Source organism: Amyelois transitella, chromosome W, assembly GCF_032362555.1.
Source record: "Amyelois transitella isolate CPQ chromosome W, ilAmyTran1.1, whole genome shotgun sequence".
Classification (NCBI taxonomy): Eukaryota; Metazoa; Arthropoda; class Insecta; order Lepidoptera; family Pyralidae; genus Amyelois; species Amyelois transitella.
The window spans coordinates 172,151-188,815 of NC_083536.1; the positions used below are offsets into that span (position 1 = coordinate 172,151).

Here is a 16,665-nt window from a genome sequence, read left to right on the forward strand (position 1 = left end):
CAACCATAACAACATACACTTAAAGGTGAATTCAACTAGGATGGCGGATATGGATAAATCTTTATCAGACTCCGACATTAGCCAATTGTGCAAAGATAAGACGTCACCGCAATTTATATTTACTCGCAGTAAAAGGAGACGTGCGGAAGATAATATTGCTGGACCATCACTAGATATTAAGGATGAGCTAACCCGTCTTTCCTCACTCTTAATTGAACAGCAACGCGAAATAAAGAAGATGAGTAATATGATTAATGAGGTACACCTGACCAACACTAAAATTGAAAGTTCTGTTACTTTTTTATCGGCTCAGAATGAAGCTCTTTTGAATAAAGTCCAACAACTAGAAGTTGATGCTAAAAAGGACCGAGAATACATAACGATGTTGGAGAACAAGCTTGAGGAAAGTCAGATGCTCAGTCGCAAGACAAATATTGAAATTAAGAATGTGCCGAAACAGGCCGGCGAGACAAAGGATGTTTTGGTGGGGATGGTAATTACCCTCTCCACAAACATAAATTGCACTATGGATAAAAAGGACATAGTTGACATTTATAGAGTAAAAAGTCGCAGGGAAGGAGAAAATAAATCCCCCATCGTGGTGGAAACATCCTCAACATTTTTGAAAGCCGATTTTATGAGACACTGTAAATCTTTTAATGTACAGCAAAAGAACAAGCTCACTGCAAAGCATCTGGGACTACATACTAAGGAGGACACCCCCATATTTGTAACAGAGCACCTTACACCCAAAGGCTCAAGATTATATTTTCTAGCGCGTGAATTGGTCAAATCTAGAAGGTTCAAATATTGTTGGACAGCTTATGGCAAGATCTATTTGAGGAAAGATGATACTTCGCCTATTATCTTAATTAAGTCTGAAGCTCAAATTCAAAAATTAGGTCTGGAGTCGTGACTATCTCTACGCCCTTTTATCTACTTTCCCATTTCTAATTTGTTAAGATATCTGCCTATGCTATACGTTTTTGTCTTTTCAATTTTTATCATGTACTCTGTAACTGTTCATAATATTAATACTACACACAAAACACAAATTGTCAAATATACAAAAAAACACACACAAATCTATAAAAATATTCTTCTACTACCAATTGTAAAATACAATGCAATATTCGTCCCATATACTATTTTTGATTGCGTAAAAAATTATTATTATAATAAAAATTCATTATTAACATGCATCACTTTTCTAAATTTCACACACATTTCTTTTAGATACCTATTTTATGGATAGCTCTAAAACGACAATTATGCAAGAAATTGATAACTTTCATACTGCTCAATCGACTTTAACATCTATTGAAGATTTTATTATGAAACCGAATTCTCTTAACAAATCAGACTTCACTGTCATCACTCAAAACATTCGAAGTATATATAAAAACATCGACGATCTACAAGTAAATATAAGTAATTTTAAACACGATATCGATGTACTTGTTTTAACGGAGTGTAGATTAGACCCTAAGAAACCTATGCCTCAAATACGTAATTACTCCTCTTTTTGTACTTCACATCACATTAATCAGTGCGATGGAGTCACAGCTTTTATAAAAGCTGGACATAAAATGAATGTCACGGAAATAAAATTAACTCATGCTTCGTGTTTGCAAATAACCTTTTCTAACATAACTATCTTGGGAATATACCGCTCCCCATCACACCGCAATGTTGAACCCTTTATAAATTCCTTAAGTTCCCACCTTAATAAATTAAATTCTTGTAAAAACATTATTATAACCGGTGATATCAATATCAACTTACTTCGTAGACCCGATGAAAAAGAATATGAAATTAAAAACAGATGTCTATATCTGGACATGGTGGTTTCTCATGGACTTTTTCCTGGTCACTATTTTCCCACTAGAGAGTCCTCTTGCCTGGATCATTTTATCCTCAAACTAGACAGTAGTAAAACCACTGCTCATGTTACTGTATTTGATTCAAGTATCACAGACCATCGTCTTATATTACTCAAAATGTCTAAAGACACTTGTACCTATAACCTATGTCGAAGTAAAAAGATAATAGACTATGAAAAAGCATTAATAAGTTTGAGAGACAGTGACTTTATGAATATAATTAGCTATGACAATCCTTGCATTCTGGTCAATTCTATGATTCAAAAAGTTAACCTATGTCTATTGAATCACACCACTACTAAATATTTACCATCTAAAGATCACATACTAAAGCCATGGATTACTCCTGGCATTGTACGTTGTATACGAAATAGGAATGCTATGCAAAAGAAACTACGCGCGGATCCGTTAAATGAAACTTTAAAAATAACCTACAGAAGGTATAGAAATTTTTGTAATAATTTAATTAAGAAGTTAAAGAGAAAGTATGAAAGAAATTTACTAAATAAAAGTAGTAAAAACCCAAAAACGTTATGGAAAGCTATTAATAACATCTCTTATCGTAATAATAATAAAATTCAAAACTTAGATTTACTTGATACATACGCAAATCCTCAACAAGCAGTTAATTCTGTCAATGAGTTCTTTGCTAATGTGGGAAAGAATCTAGCCGAGGATATTCTAAATAAAAAACAAAACACTTCCGATAACATTTATGAGGACGCACCACATTTATCATCTTTTGTTCTAACCGAAACTGACGGTCTTGAGGTTTATTCTGTTTTAATGAGTCTCAGAACTGATTGTGCTCCTGGATGGGATAATATCCCTACCCTCTTCTTAAAACTTGCCCACGAAATAATTGTTCCTGTTTTGACACGACTAGCTAATCTATGTTTTGAGCAAGCCGTCTTTCCAAAAGCTCTTAAACGTGCTGTGGTTACCCCTGTGCATAAGAGTGGTGATAAAAAAGACATGAATAATTTCAGACCCATCTCCGTTCCGTCACCTTTCGCCAAGATACTGGAAAAGCTAATTAATGTAAGACTTCAGCAGTATCTAGAAAAATTTAAACTCATTTCTACATCGCAATACGGTTTCAGGCCCAGTATCTCTACTGAAGATGCTGTCTTGGACTTGTCGTCACTTATCGTTCAGACAGTCGATCAAGGTAAAAAGTGCGTAACTGCTTTCATAGATCTAAAGAAAGCCTTTGATACTGTCTCCATACCCATTCTTATGCAGAGGATGGAAGCTATTGGTGTAAGAGGCCTCCCTTTGTCTTTATTCAACGATTTTCTCAGCAATCGTACACAAAGCGTAAAAGTAGGTAATTATATCAGTGAAGAATCTTCTGTTACATTTGGCGTTCCCCAAGGCAGTGTTCTGGGCCCCACACTCTTCCTTATCTATATAAACTCTCTTTGTAACTTAAAAATTTCAAATGGTAAAGTTTTCTGTTACGCTGACGACACAGCAATAGTGTTTTCGGGGGATACATGGGACGATGTCCGCAAAAGTACTGAAGAGGGTCTTACTAAGGTAGCCGATTGGCTGAAATGTAATTTATTAACTTTGAATACTACCAAAACGAATTATGTCACTTTCTCTAACTATAGAAGTTCTCAGCCAGTTAATTTTGAAATAAAATTACATACATGTGGCTCTGCAAAAATAGATTGTGACTGCGAAACTATCAATAAAACAGATAAAGTCAAATACTTAGGTGTACTTATTGACCAGCGACTTACTTGGCATGACCATCTGGACCTCGTCATAAGCAGAATTCGCAAAATGATATGGATTTTTAAATCTTTAAGACATGTCGCTAATAAGAAATTATTGAAACAAATTTATTTATCACTTGTGCAATCCATCATAGTTTACTGTATTCCGGTATGGGGTGGAGCTACTAAAACGAAAATGTTGGAGGTCGAAAGGTCCCAAAGAGCCTTATTAAAAGTTATGTGCTTTAAGCCATACACCTTTTCCACTTCTTGTCTATATAGCCTGTGTGATCTACTCACGGTTCGTGGACTATATATTTTGAATACAGTCCTCAAATTCCATGGTACTGTTCTATTTCAACCAGATTTGTTACGCAGACGACGAAACCATGGCGTTGTCCCACTGCCTATTGTTAAGACCCTTTTTGCAAGACGTCAATACACTCGACAATCGGCACTTCTATATAATAGATTAAATAGAAAAATAAATTTTTACCCCCACATTAAACATAATGCTAAAATAATTTTGGCTACACATTTAAAATCTCTAAACTACGACGAAATTGAAACCCTGTGTGAACAATTAAACTTATAAATAATAACGTAAAAAAAAAAAAAAAGAAAAATACACACATTTATACCTACACTTACATAAAACAGTTACTTAGTAAAATTGTATTAAACAAAATTAACATTTAGACTCAGTTAATATTTGTACTATTAATAATAATTAAGCTTTAATGATGTACTACGTAAACTTAAATACTTGTTGTTATTGAAGAGCGGGATCTCCTAACACAGGTAATTCCTTACTTAAAAGGAGATCTCGGTCACAAATATGTTTGATCTAAGTTGGTACAGAAATAAAGAAATTATTTATTTATTATTTATTTATTTAGTTTTATTTGTTTTTCACATTATGTCAATGTCATTTCTGTACATCTAGTGTCAAATAGATTGTTGAGCAAAAATCACGTCTTTTATTCCAAGAAACTCAAACACAAGCAAATATACACATTTTATAACAATTTCTACATGGTCCAAAATCGAGACGGATATCAGCGAAAGACCCAATGTAAGCCGGCCCCCAGGCACCCGACGCCTTGAGAACAATTTCGAAAAACAAAGAGAACAAGCAAGCGGCCATTACATGTAAATTACAATAAGAGTGAATTTGTTTTATATAATACAATATTGTAATATTACGAGGTACGACAATATATTTGCATTATTTGGTTTAAAAGACAATATTATCTGTATGCAATACAATGGCTGAAGTAGTGCAAGAATCTTTAAGAATAGTGGAACATATTGTGAGTACCCTACGTAAAACGCAAATTAATTTAAAAAAATGCCCTAAAGCAAGATTGACACGGAATTATGTTGAATCTCGGATTAAATGTGTTGAAGATCATTGGGAACAATACAAAGAAGCGCATGCTGACATTTTACGTCATGCAATCAAGGAGAAAACTGAATTGCCGTATTTACAAAGCGATGAGTTCTATGAACACGAGGAATTATACATTTGCTTAAAAACCGAGCTTAAAGATTTGCTATCTGGTGAACAAAAACAATCTTTGGCAGCTCCATCATCAATTCCCAGTGATGTACAATCTGCTCGAGTTGTCTTACCTAAAATACAATTACCAACTTTTAGTGGGCAATATGAAGACTGGTTATCATTCCACGATTTATTCAACTCCTTGGTACATAATAACACAACATTAACTAAGGTACAGAAGTTGCACTATTTAAAAACAAGTCTTAGCGGAGAAGCTGCTTCATTACTCAAACATATACAAGTGACTGAATCTAACTATGAACAAGCTTGGGTGCTACTAAAGTCCAGGTATGGCAATAAAAGAATTACAGTTAATTCTATCATGAAAAGGCTATTTTCACAAAAAAGAGTATCTGTTAATACATCAAACCAAATTAAGAATTTATTGGATACCACATTTGAATGCTTACATCATTTTAATAATTTAGATTTAAATACCGAAAACTGGGATCCATTTATTATATTTCTTATGGTTCAGAAACTCTTTACAGATACACACAAAGATTGGGAGGAATATGTTAGAAACAATTGTGAAAATCCAGATAGCTTACCATCACTTGAAATGTGTCGCAAATTCCTTGAAAACCGCTTCCGTACACTTGAACTTGTTGAACCAGCACGACAAAAATCAACCCAAGTCTCAATTAAAGAAAAATCTTTTCATGTTGCCGCAAGTGTTGAAAAAGCAAAGATTTGTCCATTATGCAACGAGAATCATACACTCAGTCATTGTAAAGAATTTGGAAAACGCACACCTACTCAGAGAAGTGAATACATTCAAACAAACAACTTGTGCTTTAATTGCCTTGCATCGGGACACTCTGTGAGGCAATGTCGAGTACCATTATGCTGTAGATTATGCAAAAGGCGCCATCATTCTCTTCTTCACGAAAATAGAGAAAGCAATGAGAATTCAGGTGAAACATCGGGCAATACGGAGAAGACTAAACAAACCCATGTAGCACTACATACAAACATAGAGAGCTGCGAAGAAGAAGAAGAAACTGATATTACAATGCTGGCGTCACATGTAGTTACTAAACAAAACACAGCATTATTAGCAACAGCGCTTGTGCAAGTTCGAAGCGAAGATGACAATATAACTACACTCCGCGCACTAATTGACCCAGGCTCGCAAGCGAGTTTCATAAGCGAGCGAGCTACACAACTGCTTCAAGTCAAACGGTATCCTGTTAAGGGTACAGTAATAGGCGTTGGTTCTACAAAGGATGATATCAAATATGTTACTCATGTTAATGTAGAATCAAAATGCGAATCATTTAGTATGAAGGTCAAAACATATGTTATGTCAAAGCAACTAACCACTAAAATTCCCTCACGATATATCAATGCAAAATGTTGGTCACATTTAAATGGATAAGTTCTAGCTGATCCAAGTTATTCTATACCGGGTCCCATAGATTTACTGTTAGGAGTAGATGTTTACGCTCAAATTATACAGCCTGACTTAGTAAAGGGGTCGCCAGGTTCCCCATGTGCACATAAAACAAATTTAGGTTGGATATTATTTGGGACAGTCGAAGACAAAACACAACCAACATCTGTAATTGTTATGCATCATCAAATTATAGAAGAAGATTTTTTGAGAACGTTGTGGGAGATAGATAGTGATCTGAAGAGAAAGCAGACAAAGGAAGAACAGCTGTGCGAAGCATTTTACGAAAAAACCTATACAAGAAACACTGAAGGAAGATATGTAGTCAAACTTCCTTTTAAATATGACAATTTATTAGCGCCAAATGGTAATACTAGACAAGTAGCAATGAAACGTTTGTTACAACAAGAAAAGATTACAAAAGTCCCCTGATTTAAGAGAAGAATACGAAAAGGGTTTAGAAGAGTACCTGAGAATGGGGCACATGGAAGAAGTTCCGCAAGACGAATTAGACAATAAATCTGTCTATCTACCGCATCATGCAGTGGTAAGGAGGGACAAAGAGGCTACCAAGGTTAGAGTGGTATATGACGCCTCCTGTAAAGGTGAAAATGGGATTTCTTTAAATGATGAACTGTTGGTGGGACCAGTTTTACAAGAGGACTTGCGGAGTATAACCATGAGATGGCGCATGTACAAGATTTGTTTTGTGAGTGATGTTGTTAAAATGTATCGAATGGTTGTAATGCATAAAGAACATAGAGATTACCACAGGCTGCTTTGGCGGCGAGTTACAAAACAAGCAGATAATCAAACAAATGGTAACGATGACATTAAAGATTTCAGGTTATGCACGGTTACTTTTGGTACTGCAAGCGCCCCCTATCTTGCGATCAAGACATTCATGAAAATTGCAGAAGAGGAAGGTGCTATGTACCCAGAAGTTTCTAGAATTATTCGAGAAGATACCTATGTTGATAACATAATGTCCGGAATGGACACCGTAGATCAAGCAATACAAGTTAGTAAAGATTTGATAAAGGTTTTACAACGAGGAGGTTTCAAGCTACAAAAATGGGCATCCAATAATGCAGATTTTTTGAAATCTCTAAATGCTGAACAAATCACTACTAAAGTAAATTTGGACATGAAGTTGGATGGCATCCTATCATGGAACATCGGTAATGATGAATTTCAATATCAACTACAATTAGAACCAATGACAGAAAAGGTCACAAAGAGAACTGTACTTTCAGATTTACAAAAAATATTTGATCCTTTAGGTTGGATTGCACCGACTATTGTCACCGCAAAAATTTTATTTCAAAAGCTTTGGCTAGAAGGTGTTGGTTGGGATGAAGAAGTAAAAAGAGAATTAAAAGAAGAATGGCAAGCAATTAGAGAAGATTTAGAGAATGTTTGTAAAGTAAAGATTAAACGATGAATAAACACATTGAGCTCTGAAATCAACCAAATTACATTACATGGATTTTGTGATGCATCTATAAGGGCATATGCTGCTGTTGTGTATTGCAGAGTTATTACAGAATGCAATGAAGTGAAAACACATCTGATTGCTGCAAGAACAAAAGTGGCACCTGTTAGAACTGTATCATTGCCACGTCTAGAACTGAGTGGAGCATCATTGTTAGCCAAATTATTGCAAAAGGTAAGTCATGCCATGAGAGTTCCTCCAAAGAATGTTTTTGCATGGACAGATTCCACAATTGTCCTTGCATGGTTATCTGGAGAACCAAACCGATGGAAACCATTTGTAGCAAACCGGGTTGTTGAAATAATAGAACAAGTCAGCAGCAATCACTGGTTCCATGTGCAGTCTTCTAGTAACCCAGCAGATGTTGCATCTAGAGGTTCATCTATTTCTGAATTACAGCAAAATAATATGTGGTGGTATGGTCCTGCATGGCTTCTGAATGAAAGCATTGAATTCACTAAGCCCTTGACATCGTCAACAGATTTAAAAAAGAAGAACAATATACAATCTTATTTAAATATTACAACACCAGAGGAGAAATGCATTAAATATGAGAATTAAGAATCACTTACCGAATTATTGAGAGTGATAGTACATTGTAAGAGATTTCTAAATAGGAGAAGACATCCAGACAAGTTAAATCACGCTATAACAACAGAAGAAATACAGGACGCGTTAGATATTTGTATAAAGCAAAGTCAAGAAGAATTCTTAAAATATATTAAAAGGTTAAGGGAAAACAAGATAGTAAGCAAAACAAGCAAGTTAAAGACTTTAAATCCGTATATTGATAAAAATAATATACTCAGGGTGGGCGGTCGATTGAGAAACGCAAACGTAGACGAAGATATGAAGCATCCTGTGATTTTAGGCAAAAGGAATGAACTGGTACCGTTGATTATAAAGGATGCACACCTGAAAATAATGCATGGAGGTATAAAATTAATGATTACTTACCTGATGAGCAAATACCGGATCATTGGCTGCAAAGGTTTGGTCAAATATTATATTCATAAATGTCTTACCTGTGCGCGCCAGAGAGCAAATAATACTCAGCAATTGATGGGTGACTTACCTGAATCACGTGTTACACCTGCACGTCCCTTCTCTCGATGTGGAGTCGACTTTGCTGGACCTGTTCATGTACTTAATCACAAGGGAAGAGGGGCCAAGACTAGTAAGGCCTATATTTGTATATTTATATGCATGGCGGTGAAAGCAATACATTTGGAGTTGGTGAGCGATTTGACATCAAGCGCATTCATTGCAGCGTTTAAACGATTTGTTTCGAGAAGAGGTAGGTGTCATGAAATTTGGAGTGACAATAGATCTAATTTTGTGGCATCGGATAAGGAATTGTCAGTCATGTTCAAAGAAAGTGGACTTGAGATCCCAGGTCAGGTTGCTGATAAACTAGCTAATGAGGGAACACAATGGCATTTTTTACCACCATACAGCCCCAATTTTGCTGGTCTCTGGGAAGCTGGAGTCAAATCTGTTAAACAGCATCTCCGTAAAACGTTGACTGCTAATTTGACTTTTGAAGAGTTTGCTACAGTGCTTACACAAATCGAAGCCTGTTTAAATTCTCGGCCATTGACGCCTATTAGTACGGATGTGGATGTATCAGATGATATCCAGGTGCTCACTCCTGGACATTTCATTTGTGGGGAAGCTTTGGTTACAGTTCCAGACCGTGACTACTCTCAAGCTAATATGAACTTATTGACCAGATGGCAACATACTCAAAGACTTGTTCAATTATTTTGGAAACGTTGGCAAACTGAATATTTGTCACATCTTAATCAGAGGCCAAAATGGTTAAAAAGAATGCCAGAGTTTAAGATTGGTGATATTGTTTTGTTGAAGGAGGAAAACACGCCACCAAGCAAGTGGGCTTTGGCACGAATAATGGAAAAACATCCTGGACATGATGACTTAACGAGAGTTTACACTGTACGTTACAATGGGAAGTTAACCAGGCGATCCATTTCAAAGTTGTGCCCCTTGCCTATTTCAGTACATGACGAATAGAGTTTTATTATATATTTTTTCTTACATTTATCTTTGAGCATTTTAAACTGAGCGATTGGATGTTTTGCATTTTATTTTAAGAGAAGTTACTTATATGTTAAGAAAAGGCCTCATAGCCCTTTTGGTGGGCGGTATATGTTAGTCTAGTTTTATTTGTTTTTCACATTATGTCAATGTCATTTCTGTACATCTAGTGTCAAATAGATTGTTGAGCAAAAATCATGTCTTTTATTCCAAGAAACTCAAACACAAGCAAATATACACATTTTATAACAATTTCTACAAAAGGTCTAACTCCTTTTTCTGAAAATTCGTGTCCCAGAAATTGTATTTCAGTCTTTCTAAACAAACATTTATCTTTTCTTAACACCACATTATTTTCTTCTAAAGTTTCTATCACTTTCTTCAATCTTCTATCATGTTCTTCTATATTCTTCCCATGGATTAATATATCATCAATAAAATTGATGGTTCCTTCACATCCTAACAAGATCCTTTCCAGTGTCTTTTGGAAGATTTCAGGGGCGCATGCTATTCCAAACATTAAACGTTTATACCTGAACAAACCTTTGCTCGTAATGAAAGTAGTAATGTAGCGACAATCGGGGTGTAGTTCAAGTTGATGAAATGCGTCTTTTATATCCAATTTACTAAAATATTTTGCCTCCTTCATTTTGGGTAACAGTTTGTCCATTGTTGGCAATGGGTGGTTTTCTCGTAAGATTGCAGCATTCGCGCGTCTCATGTCGACACACAGTCTAATTTCTCCGTTATCCTTTTGCACCGGCACTATTGGAGACACCCATTTAGACGGACCTTGTACTTCTTCAATAATATCCCTATCTATTAGTTCTTAAATTTTATTGTCCACTTTTTCTTCTAACGGTATGGGAATTCTTCTTCTTAATTCTCAATGGGAAGGTTGAGAAATTGGATGTATTTTATCATCAATAGATATGTTGATTTGGACACCTTTAAGCTTAGGAAACGGTGCCTCCATTTCTGTCTGATTTACCTGTAATCCAATCCTGAGAACCCCCATGCTGATAGATGTCTCTTTGCCTAATAAATTTCTCGTGCCATCTTTTATCATGTAGAAAGTTGCTTTCTGCGATTTGCTAGCAATCCTAATATTTGGTTCAAAGGACTCAATAACATTCAATGGTTGATTGCTTCCGTATCCATAAAATGTTTTATTTGGATTTTCAATTCGATTTTCCATTATTGCATTACTGTCTTTTAAAATTTTCTATGTTTTGCTTGTCACTAAATTGCATTTACAGCCTGAGTCGACTAACATATTAACTTTTGTACCCCCAAGTTCACATTCTAACTCATTGTCTTCGTCTATTCTAAAAACATAGTTTAAGCCGTCTTTCGGTTTACTCCTTGTCTCATTATCTTTATTTTGTCCTTTGAATCTCTTGTTTTCAGTTTTATAATCATTTGTATCATTATTTCTTTTTATAGGTATCTAGTCCGACAAAACTGACGAAAATGTCCTTTCAAACCACATTTTAGACAATTTTTGTCTTTAGCTGGCAGCTGGCTCTTTAGCAGTATTTGCTATCTTGAGACCCATGGTTCCTATTTGCACACCTACTACATTCAATGTTACTCCTCCGTTTTTTATAATTTCCTCCGGTACTTCGTGTTCCTTTTAAATCCACTTTGTTAACTTCTTGGCTTTTATTTGTTTCCTTGCCAAAATCTTCAAGCTGTCGGTTAACTGCCTCAAGAGCGTTAGCTTCGAATATATAGTGTCAAGTGTTATGGAATCTCCTGTTTGTAATATTTTCTTCCTCAACTTTTTTAACGAACATTTTTCCGTTATTTGATCTATAATTTGTTCATCTTTATCCTTAAATTGGCATTTATCTGCTTGTTGCCTTAGGCGAACCAGAAATTTTTCGAATTTTTCGTTTGATTCTTGCGTGATTAATCGAAATAAATGTCGTTCATAAACTTTATTTTGCTTAGGTGCAAAGTAAGCATCTAGTTTATTTATTGCTGCTTTGAATACGTCTGCGTCGTCCGTACTGGTATCAGGAATGTTATAAAATACCTCTTGTAATTCTAAGCCACCGAAATGCAATAGACTAGCTTTCTTCTTTTGGCTTGTATCGATACCCGCAGCGTCTAAATATATAGAGAGTGCTCGCTTCCAGCGTTCCCACCGTACACTAAATATATAAATAAATATATACGGGACAAATTACACTAACTGATGTTGATTCTCCTTCGCAATCGAACTTTTCAAGCATAAGATGCGACATTGTAGGGTTGTATCTGGAATGAACCAGTAAATTGCAGCTAAGCGCTGAGCTCCGAAGGGCCCGCTCGGTCGCCACAGAAAGGGCCAACAGTTCGGCCTGATACACCGTGCACATGTTGTCGAGCTTCAGCTTCTTGGTACTGGTCTCCGCAGCGCCTTCCCATACGGTCAGCGCCGCGCCGACTTTCCCATCGTGCTTGCTCCCATCCGTGTAGATGTGGAGCTGCGCGTGCTGCTGCTCGTCAACCTGCGCTCGGTCTTCCAGGCACGAAAATTTGAGTCCCAACCTTCCGGCCGGGTGAGGCGCTTCCAGAAAATCGACGGGTCTCTCTATCTCCCGGTCTCCTACCACTCGCTGAGATATACCCTTCTTCACTTCGTTAAGAAGGGCTGCCTCCCTGATCCTCATGTCCAGGGGAAGCAGTCCGGCGAGTAGCAGCGCCGCGTTCAGAGAGACGGTGCAATACGCTCTGACGATCTTCTGTGCGAAGCCTCGCTGCACCACGTTTAGTTGCTTCTGCACCCCCAGCTTGTGCGTGGCCGATGCCCACACGCTAGATGCGTACATGATGACCGGCTCGACCACCGCCACGTATATGGTCCTTATCACCTCCGAGTTCAAGCCCCAGCCAATCCTGGCCGCCCAGGACAGCTGCTTATACAAGTTTAACGCCTTTCGGCATATGTTCGCCACATGGGCGTTAAAAGTGAGCTTGCTGTCCAAGGTGAGGCCGAGGATTTTGATTTCCTGGGACATATCAATGGATACCCCGCCCATGCTCAGAATGGGGGTGTCGTATTTAAGTTTGTTGGTGAGCACCATTGCCTTTGTTTTCAATGGTGCAAACCTCAACTTATTTTCGACTCCCCATCTCCGAACATATTCGAGGGCTCCATTGGCACGTCCCTGGACTTCCTGGGCCGTGTCCCCGGAGAATACGAGGACCACGTCGTCAGCGAACGCTTGACAGTAGTCGCCCCGGCCATCTAGCCCCACAAGCAACGGGTCCAGAAGCAAATTTCAGAAGGTCGGGCCCCCTATTGACCCTTGGACACATCCCTTCGAGGTTTCGCTGACACTCTCCGCTCCGGCATATCTAACGCGAACCCTCCTATCCCCCAAATAACTATCAACCATTCGGCGTAGATTAGGAGGGCACTGCGTCTCCGCCAGTCTGCACTTAATGGCCGGCCACCACGCGTTGTCGAAGGCTCCCTCTATATCCAAGGATACCATCAGGACGAGTTTTTTATCTTTAATCCTCTGCCTGATGTGATCCACCAGGACATAGAGGGAGTCCTCGGTACAGCGCTGCGGCATGAAGCCGTACTGACGGCGGCTCATGCCGGGGAGGACGTGCCAGCGAATCCTCGCCATCAGCATCTTCTCCAAAATCTTACCGAGCACCGGTAATAATCCGATGGGTCGGTAAGACTTTGGATTTGCGTAGTCATCCTTTCCCGGCTTCCGCAGGACGGCGACCACCGCCTCCTTCCACGCAGCGGGGAAGTCACAAGGCCGCCCCCAAGTGCATCTTGTGCGCGGGGGCAGGCAAGCCGACGGGGCACCGCGTGGGGAGCAAGGCGTGCTCCAGCACGCGCCAAAACAAAAAAAGGTGAGGTGGGAAGCGGGGTGCGTCCGCGGCTACGGCCCAGACGCAGCCTGCTCGTGCGGCTCAGAGCGCCGAGGCGATGGAAACGGGGGCCTCTGAATAATTATGGCCCCCAAAGTTCTCCAGGCGAATATCAACCATTGCACTAGTGCACAGGACCTGTTGTGTCAGAGCATGGCGCAGTGGTTGATAGACGTGGCGGTGGTCTCTGAGCCGTACTTTGTCCCGCCCCGGGATAACTGGGTGCGAGACGAAGACAGTGCGGTGGCGATCGTGTCTTCGGCGAGCTCTTCGCCTCCTACATGTGTCGTGCGAGGTCATGGAGTGGTCTCGGCTCGTCTGGGTGACTTGGTTGTGGTTGGAGTTTATTTCTCGCCCAACCGTCCGCTCAACGAGTTCGAGTCATTCCTGACCCAGGTTGAGGCGCTGGTCCTGAGGAGTCACCCTCTCCCCGTGCTGGTTGCTGGAGATCTCAATGCCAAATCAACGGCATGGGGATCCCCCGCAACAGATGCGCGGGGTGCACTTATCGAGGAGTGGCTCATCACTAACGGGCTAGCGGTAGTGAATCGGGGGACGGCACCCACGTGCGTGCGATGGAACGGTAGCTCGCGTCCGGACGTTACGTTCGCGAGCCCAGTCCTAGCGCGCCGTGTCGAGGGCTGGAGCGTGTTGGAGGACGTGGAGATGCTCTCTGATCACCGTTACATACGGTTTGATCTCTCCGCGTCCTCGGTCGCTCCGAGCGGCCCAAGCCGAACTCCGAACGAGGCTGGCCCAAGGTGGCAGCTGAAGCGCCTCGACAAGGAGTTTCTCCGCGAGGCGGCCATTGTAAAAGGTTGGTCCCGTGCGCCGGCGAATGTGGTGGTAGAGGACGAGACCGAGTGGTTCCGGGGCGCGTTAGCAGAAATCTGCGACGCCTCAATGCCCCGGGCCAGTACTCGTCCTCCCAGAAGGTGGGTGTACTGGTAGTCGCCCGAGCTCTCGCGTCTGCGAGAAGCCTGTTTCAGGGCTAGACGCCAGTACGCCCGATACCGGAGGAGAAGGCGCAGGGACGAGTCCGAAGAGGCCGCTTTGTGCGCGACACTAGTGGAGGCGAAGAGATCGCTGAGGACAGCGATAGCGTCCGCCAAGGAGGCAGCACGCGAGGAGCTGCTGGGTACCTTGGACCGCGATCCTTGGGGGCGCCCATATCGACTGGTCCGGAATAAGCTCCGGCCATATGCGGCCCCCCTGACGCGGACCTTGGATCCGCAGTTCCTCGGTGAGGTGGTGGCCGCTCTGTTCCCGCAGGGAGCGGCCTTTCAGCCCCCCAGTATGGCACCGCCACTGGCGGAAAGAAGCGAGGGCGTGGAGGCGATCCCGGAGGTGACCCGGGATGAGTTTGCTGCGGCCGTTACACGGCTGCGTGCGAAGAACGTCGCCCCGGGTCCTGATGGAGTTCCGGGTCGTGCCCTCGTCCTCGCTCTGGACGTTCTGGGGGAACGGCTGAGGGGGCTGTTCATAGCCTGTTTCGAGCAGGGAAGGTTTCCCGCGGCGTGGAAAGTGGGCCGACTAGTCCTACTGCAGAAGGAGGGACGTCCGGCGGATTCTTCGACCGGGTTCCGTCCCCTCGTCGTGCTCGATGAGGCCGGCAAAATGCTGGAAAGGGTCATTGCTGACCGCCTCGTCGAGCACCTGGAGAGAGTAGGGCCGGACCTGGCGGATCGCCAATACGGGTTCCGCCGGAGGCGGTCGACGATTCACGCCGTGCTGAGGGTGAAGTCAAATAATATTGTTTACAATGTTTATGCGCATTTATTAAAGTTGTTTACAATTAGATGCACCAAGACTCACCGTAGTCATGGAATGATTTTATACTACGAGTATAATACTAATAAGGAGGGGCTCAACCTATTGAATAGATTTAAAGATTTTAAGAATCCGGATTATTAAATGTAAACATTATTGTGGTTTTCAACGATAATATAATAAAAAAAACTTCGTAAATATGTTAAAAAAAAGGAAAAAAAAGGCAATTACGTTAAGGTTTAAGTAATAAAGGATGAGGTACATTACCTACATTCCTACATGGGTAGAATGCGTGAGCGCGAACGATGAACGACAAAGATATTTAAATAGGCGTTGGGTTCGATTCCCAAGAACAAATACCCCTCGTAGGTTTTCTGCCTTTTCCTATAGGTTTCAACATTTTTCTTTTGTATGTGTATTTTTATATTGTATGTTACTCATTAAAAACAACAACAACAACGTTTCATAAGAAAAAAAAAAATTTGCTTACCACTTTTACATGAATTGGAACATTGCTGTTGAGCAACATGGTTTATTATATAATTAAATTCAAAAAAATTCAAAATTCAAAATTTTTTATTCATTATTATAGGATATTATTATATCGCTTAATAATTGTCGTATGGTTTAACAACTTGGTTGACGTCAAATAAATTACTTAAAAACTAAGTTTACTGCCGCTTCCAAGGCGTCAGTGCAGAAGAAGCGGTAACAAACTGCACTGCAGCATTTTCATCAACAACGTCAACTTCACAATATTAATAAGATGTACGAAACAAGGCAGCATTGCTGATCATTAAATTGATATGAAACATGGCAGCATTGCTGATTATTAAATTAATATAAAACAAGGCAGCATCGCTGATCATTAAATTGATATGAAACAA

The 16,665-nt window shown here is 40.1% G+C and overlaps 2 protein-coding genes across 2 annotated transcripts; both read left to right on the forward strand.

Annotated features, from left to right (window-relative positions):
- The first annotated feature begins 247 nt into the window (after positions 1 to 247).
- On the forward strand, positions 248 to 916 carry LOC132904322 (uncharacterized). Its single transcript, XM_060954249.1, has 2 exons — positions 248 to 493; positions 668 to 916. Exons 1-2 carry the CDS (start codon positions 248 to 250, stop codon positions 914 to 916), a joined length of 495 nt encoding a protein of 164 aa, XP_060810232.1.
- Positions 917 to 6,459: 5,543 nt separating this feature from the next.
- On the forward strand, positions 6,460 to 8,014 carry LOC132904323 (uncharacterized). Its single transcript, XM_060954251.1, has one exon. It carries the CDS (start codon positions 7,046 to 7,048, stop codon positions 8,012 to 8,014), a length of 969 nt encoding a protein of 322 aa, XP_060810234.1. The 5' UTR covers positions 6,460 to 7,045.
- The last annotated feature ends 8,651 nt before the right edge of the window (positions 8,015 to 16,665 follow it).

Excerpts from the sequence above, each read along its gene's own strand:
- LOC132904322 (XM_060954249.1), top strand. The coding sequence starts at position 248 with ATGATTAATGAGGTACACCTGACCAACACTAAAATTGAAAGTTCTGTT. Across the intron at positions 494-667 it reads AGGATGTTTTGGTGGGGATG|CAAAAGAACAAGCTCACTGC; the intron begins GTAATTACCCTC and ends TTTAATGTACAG.
- LOC132904323 (XM_060954251.1), top strand. The coding sequence starts at position 7,046 with ATGGGGCACATGGAAGAAGTTCCGCAAGACGAATTAGACAATAAATCT.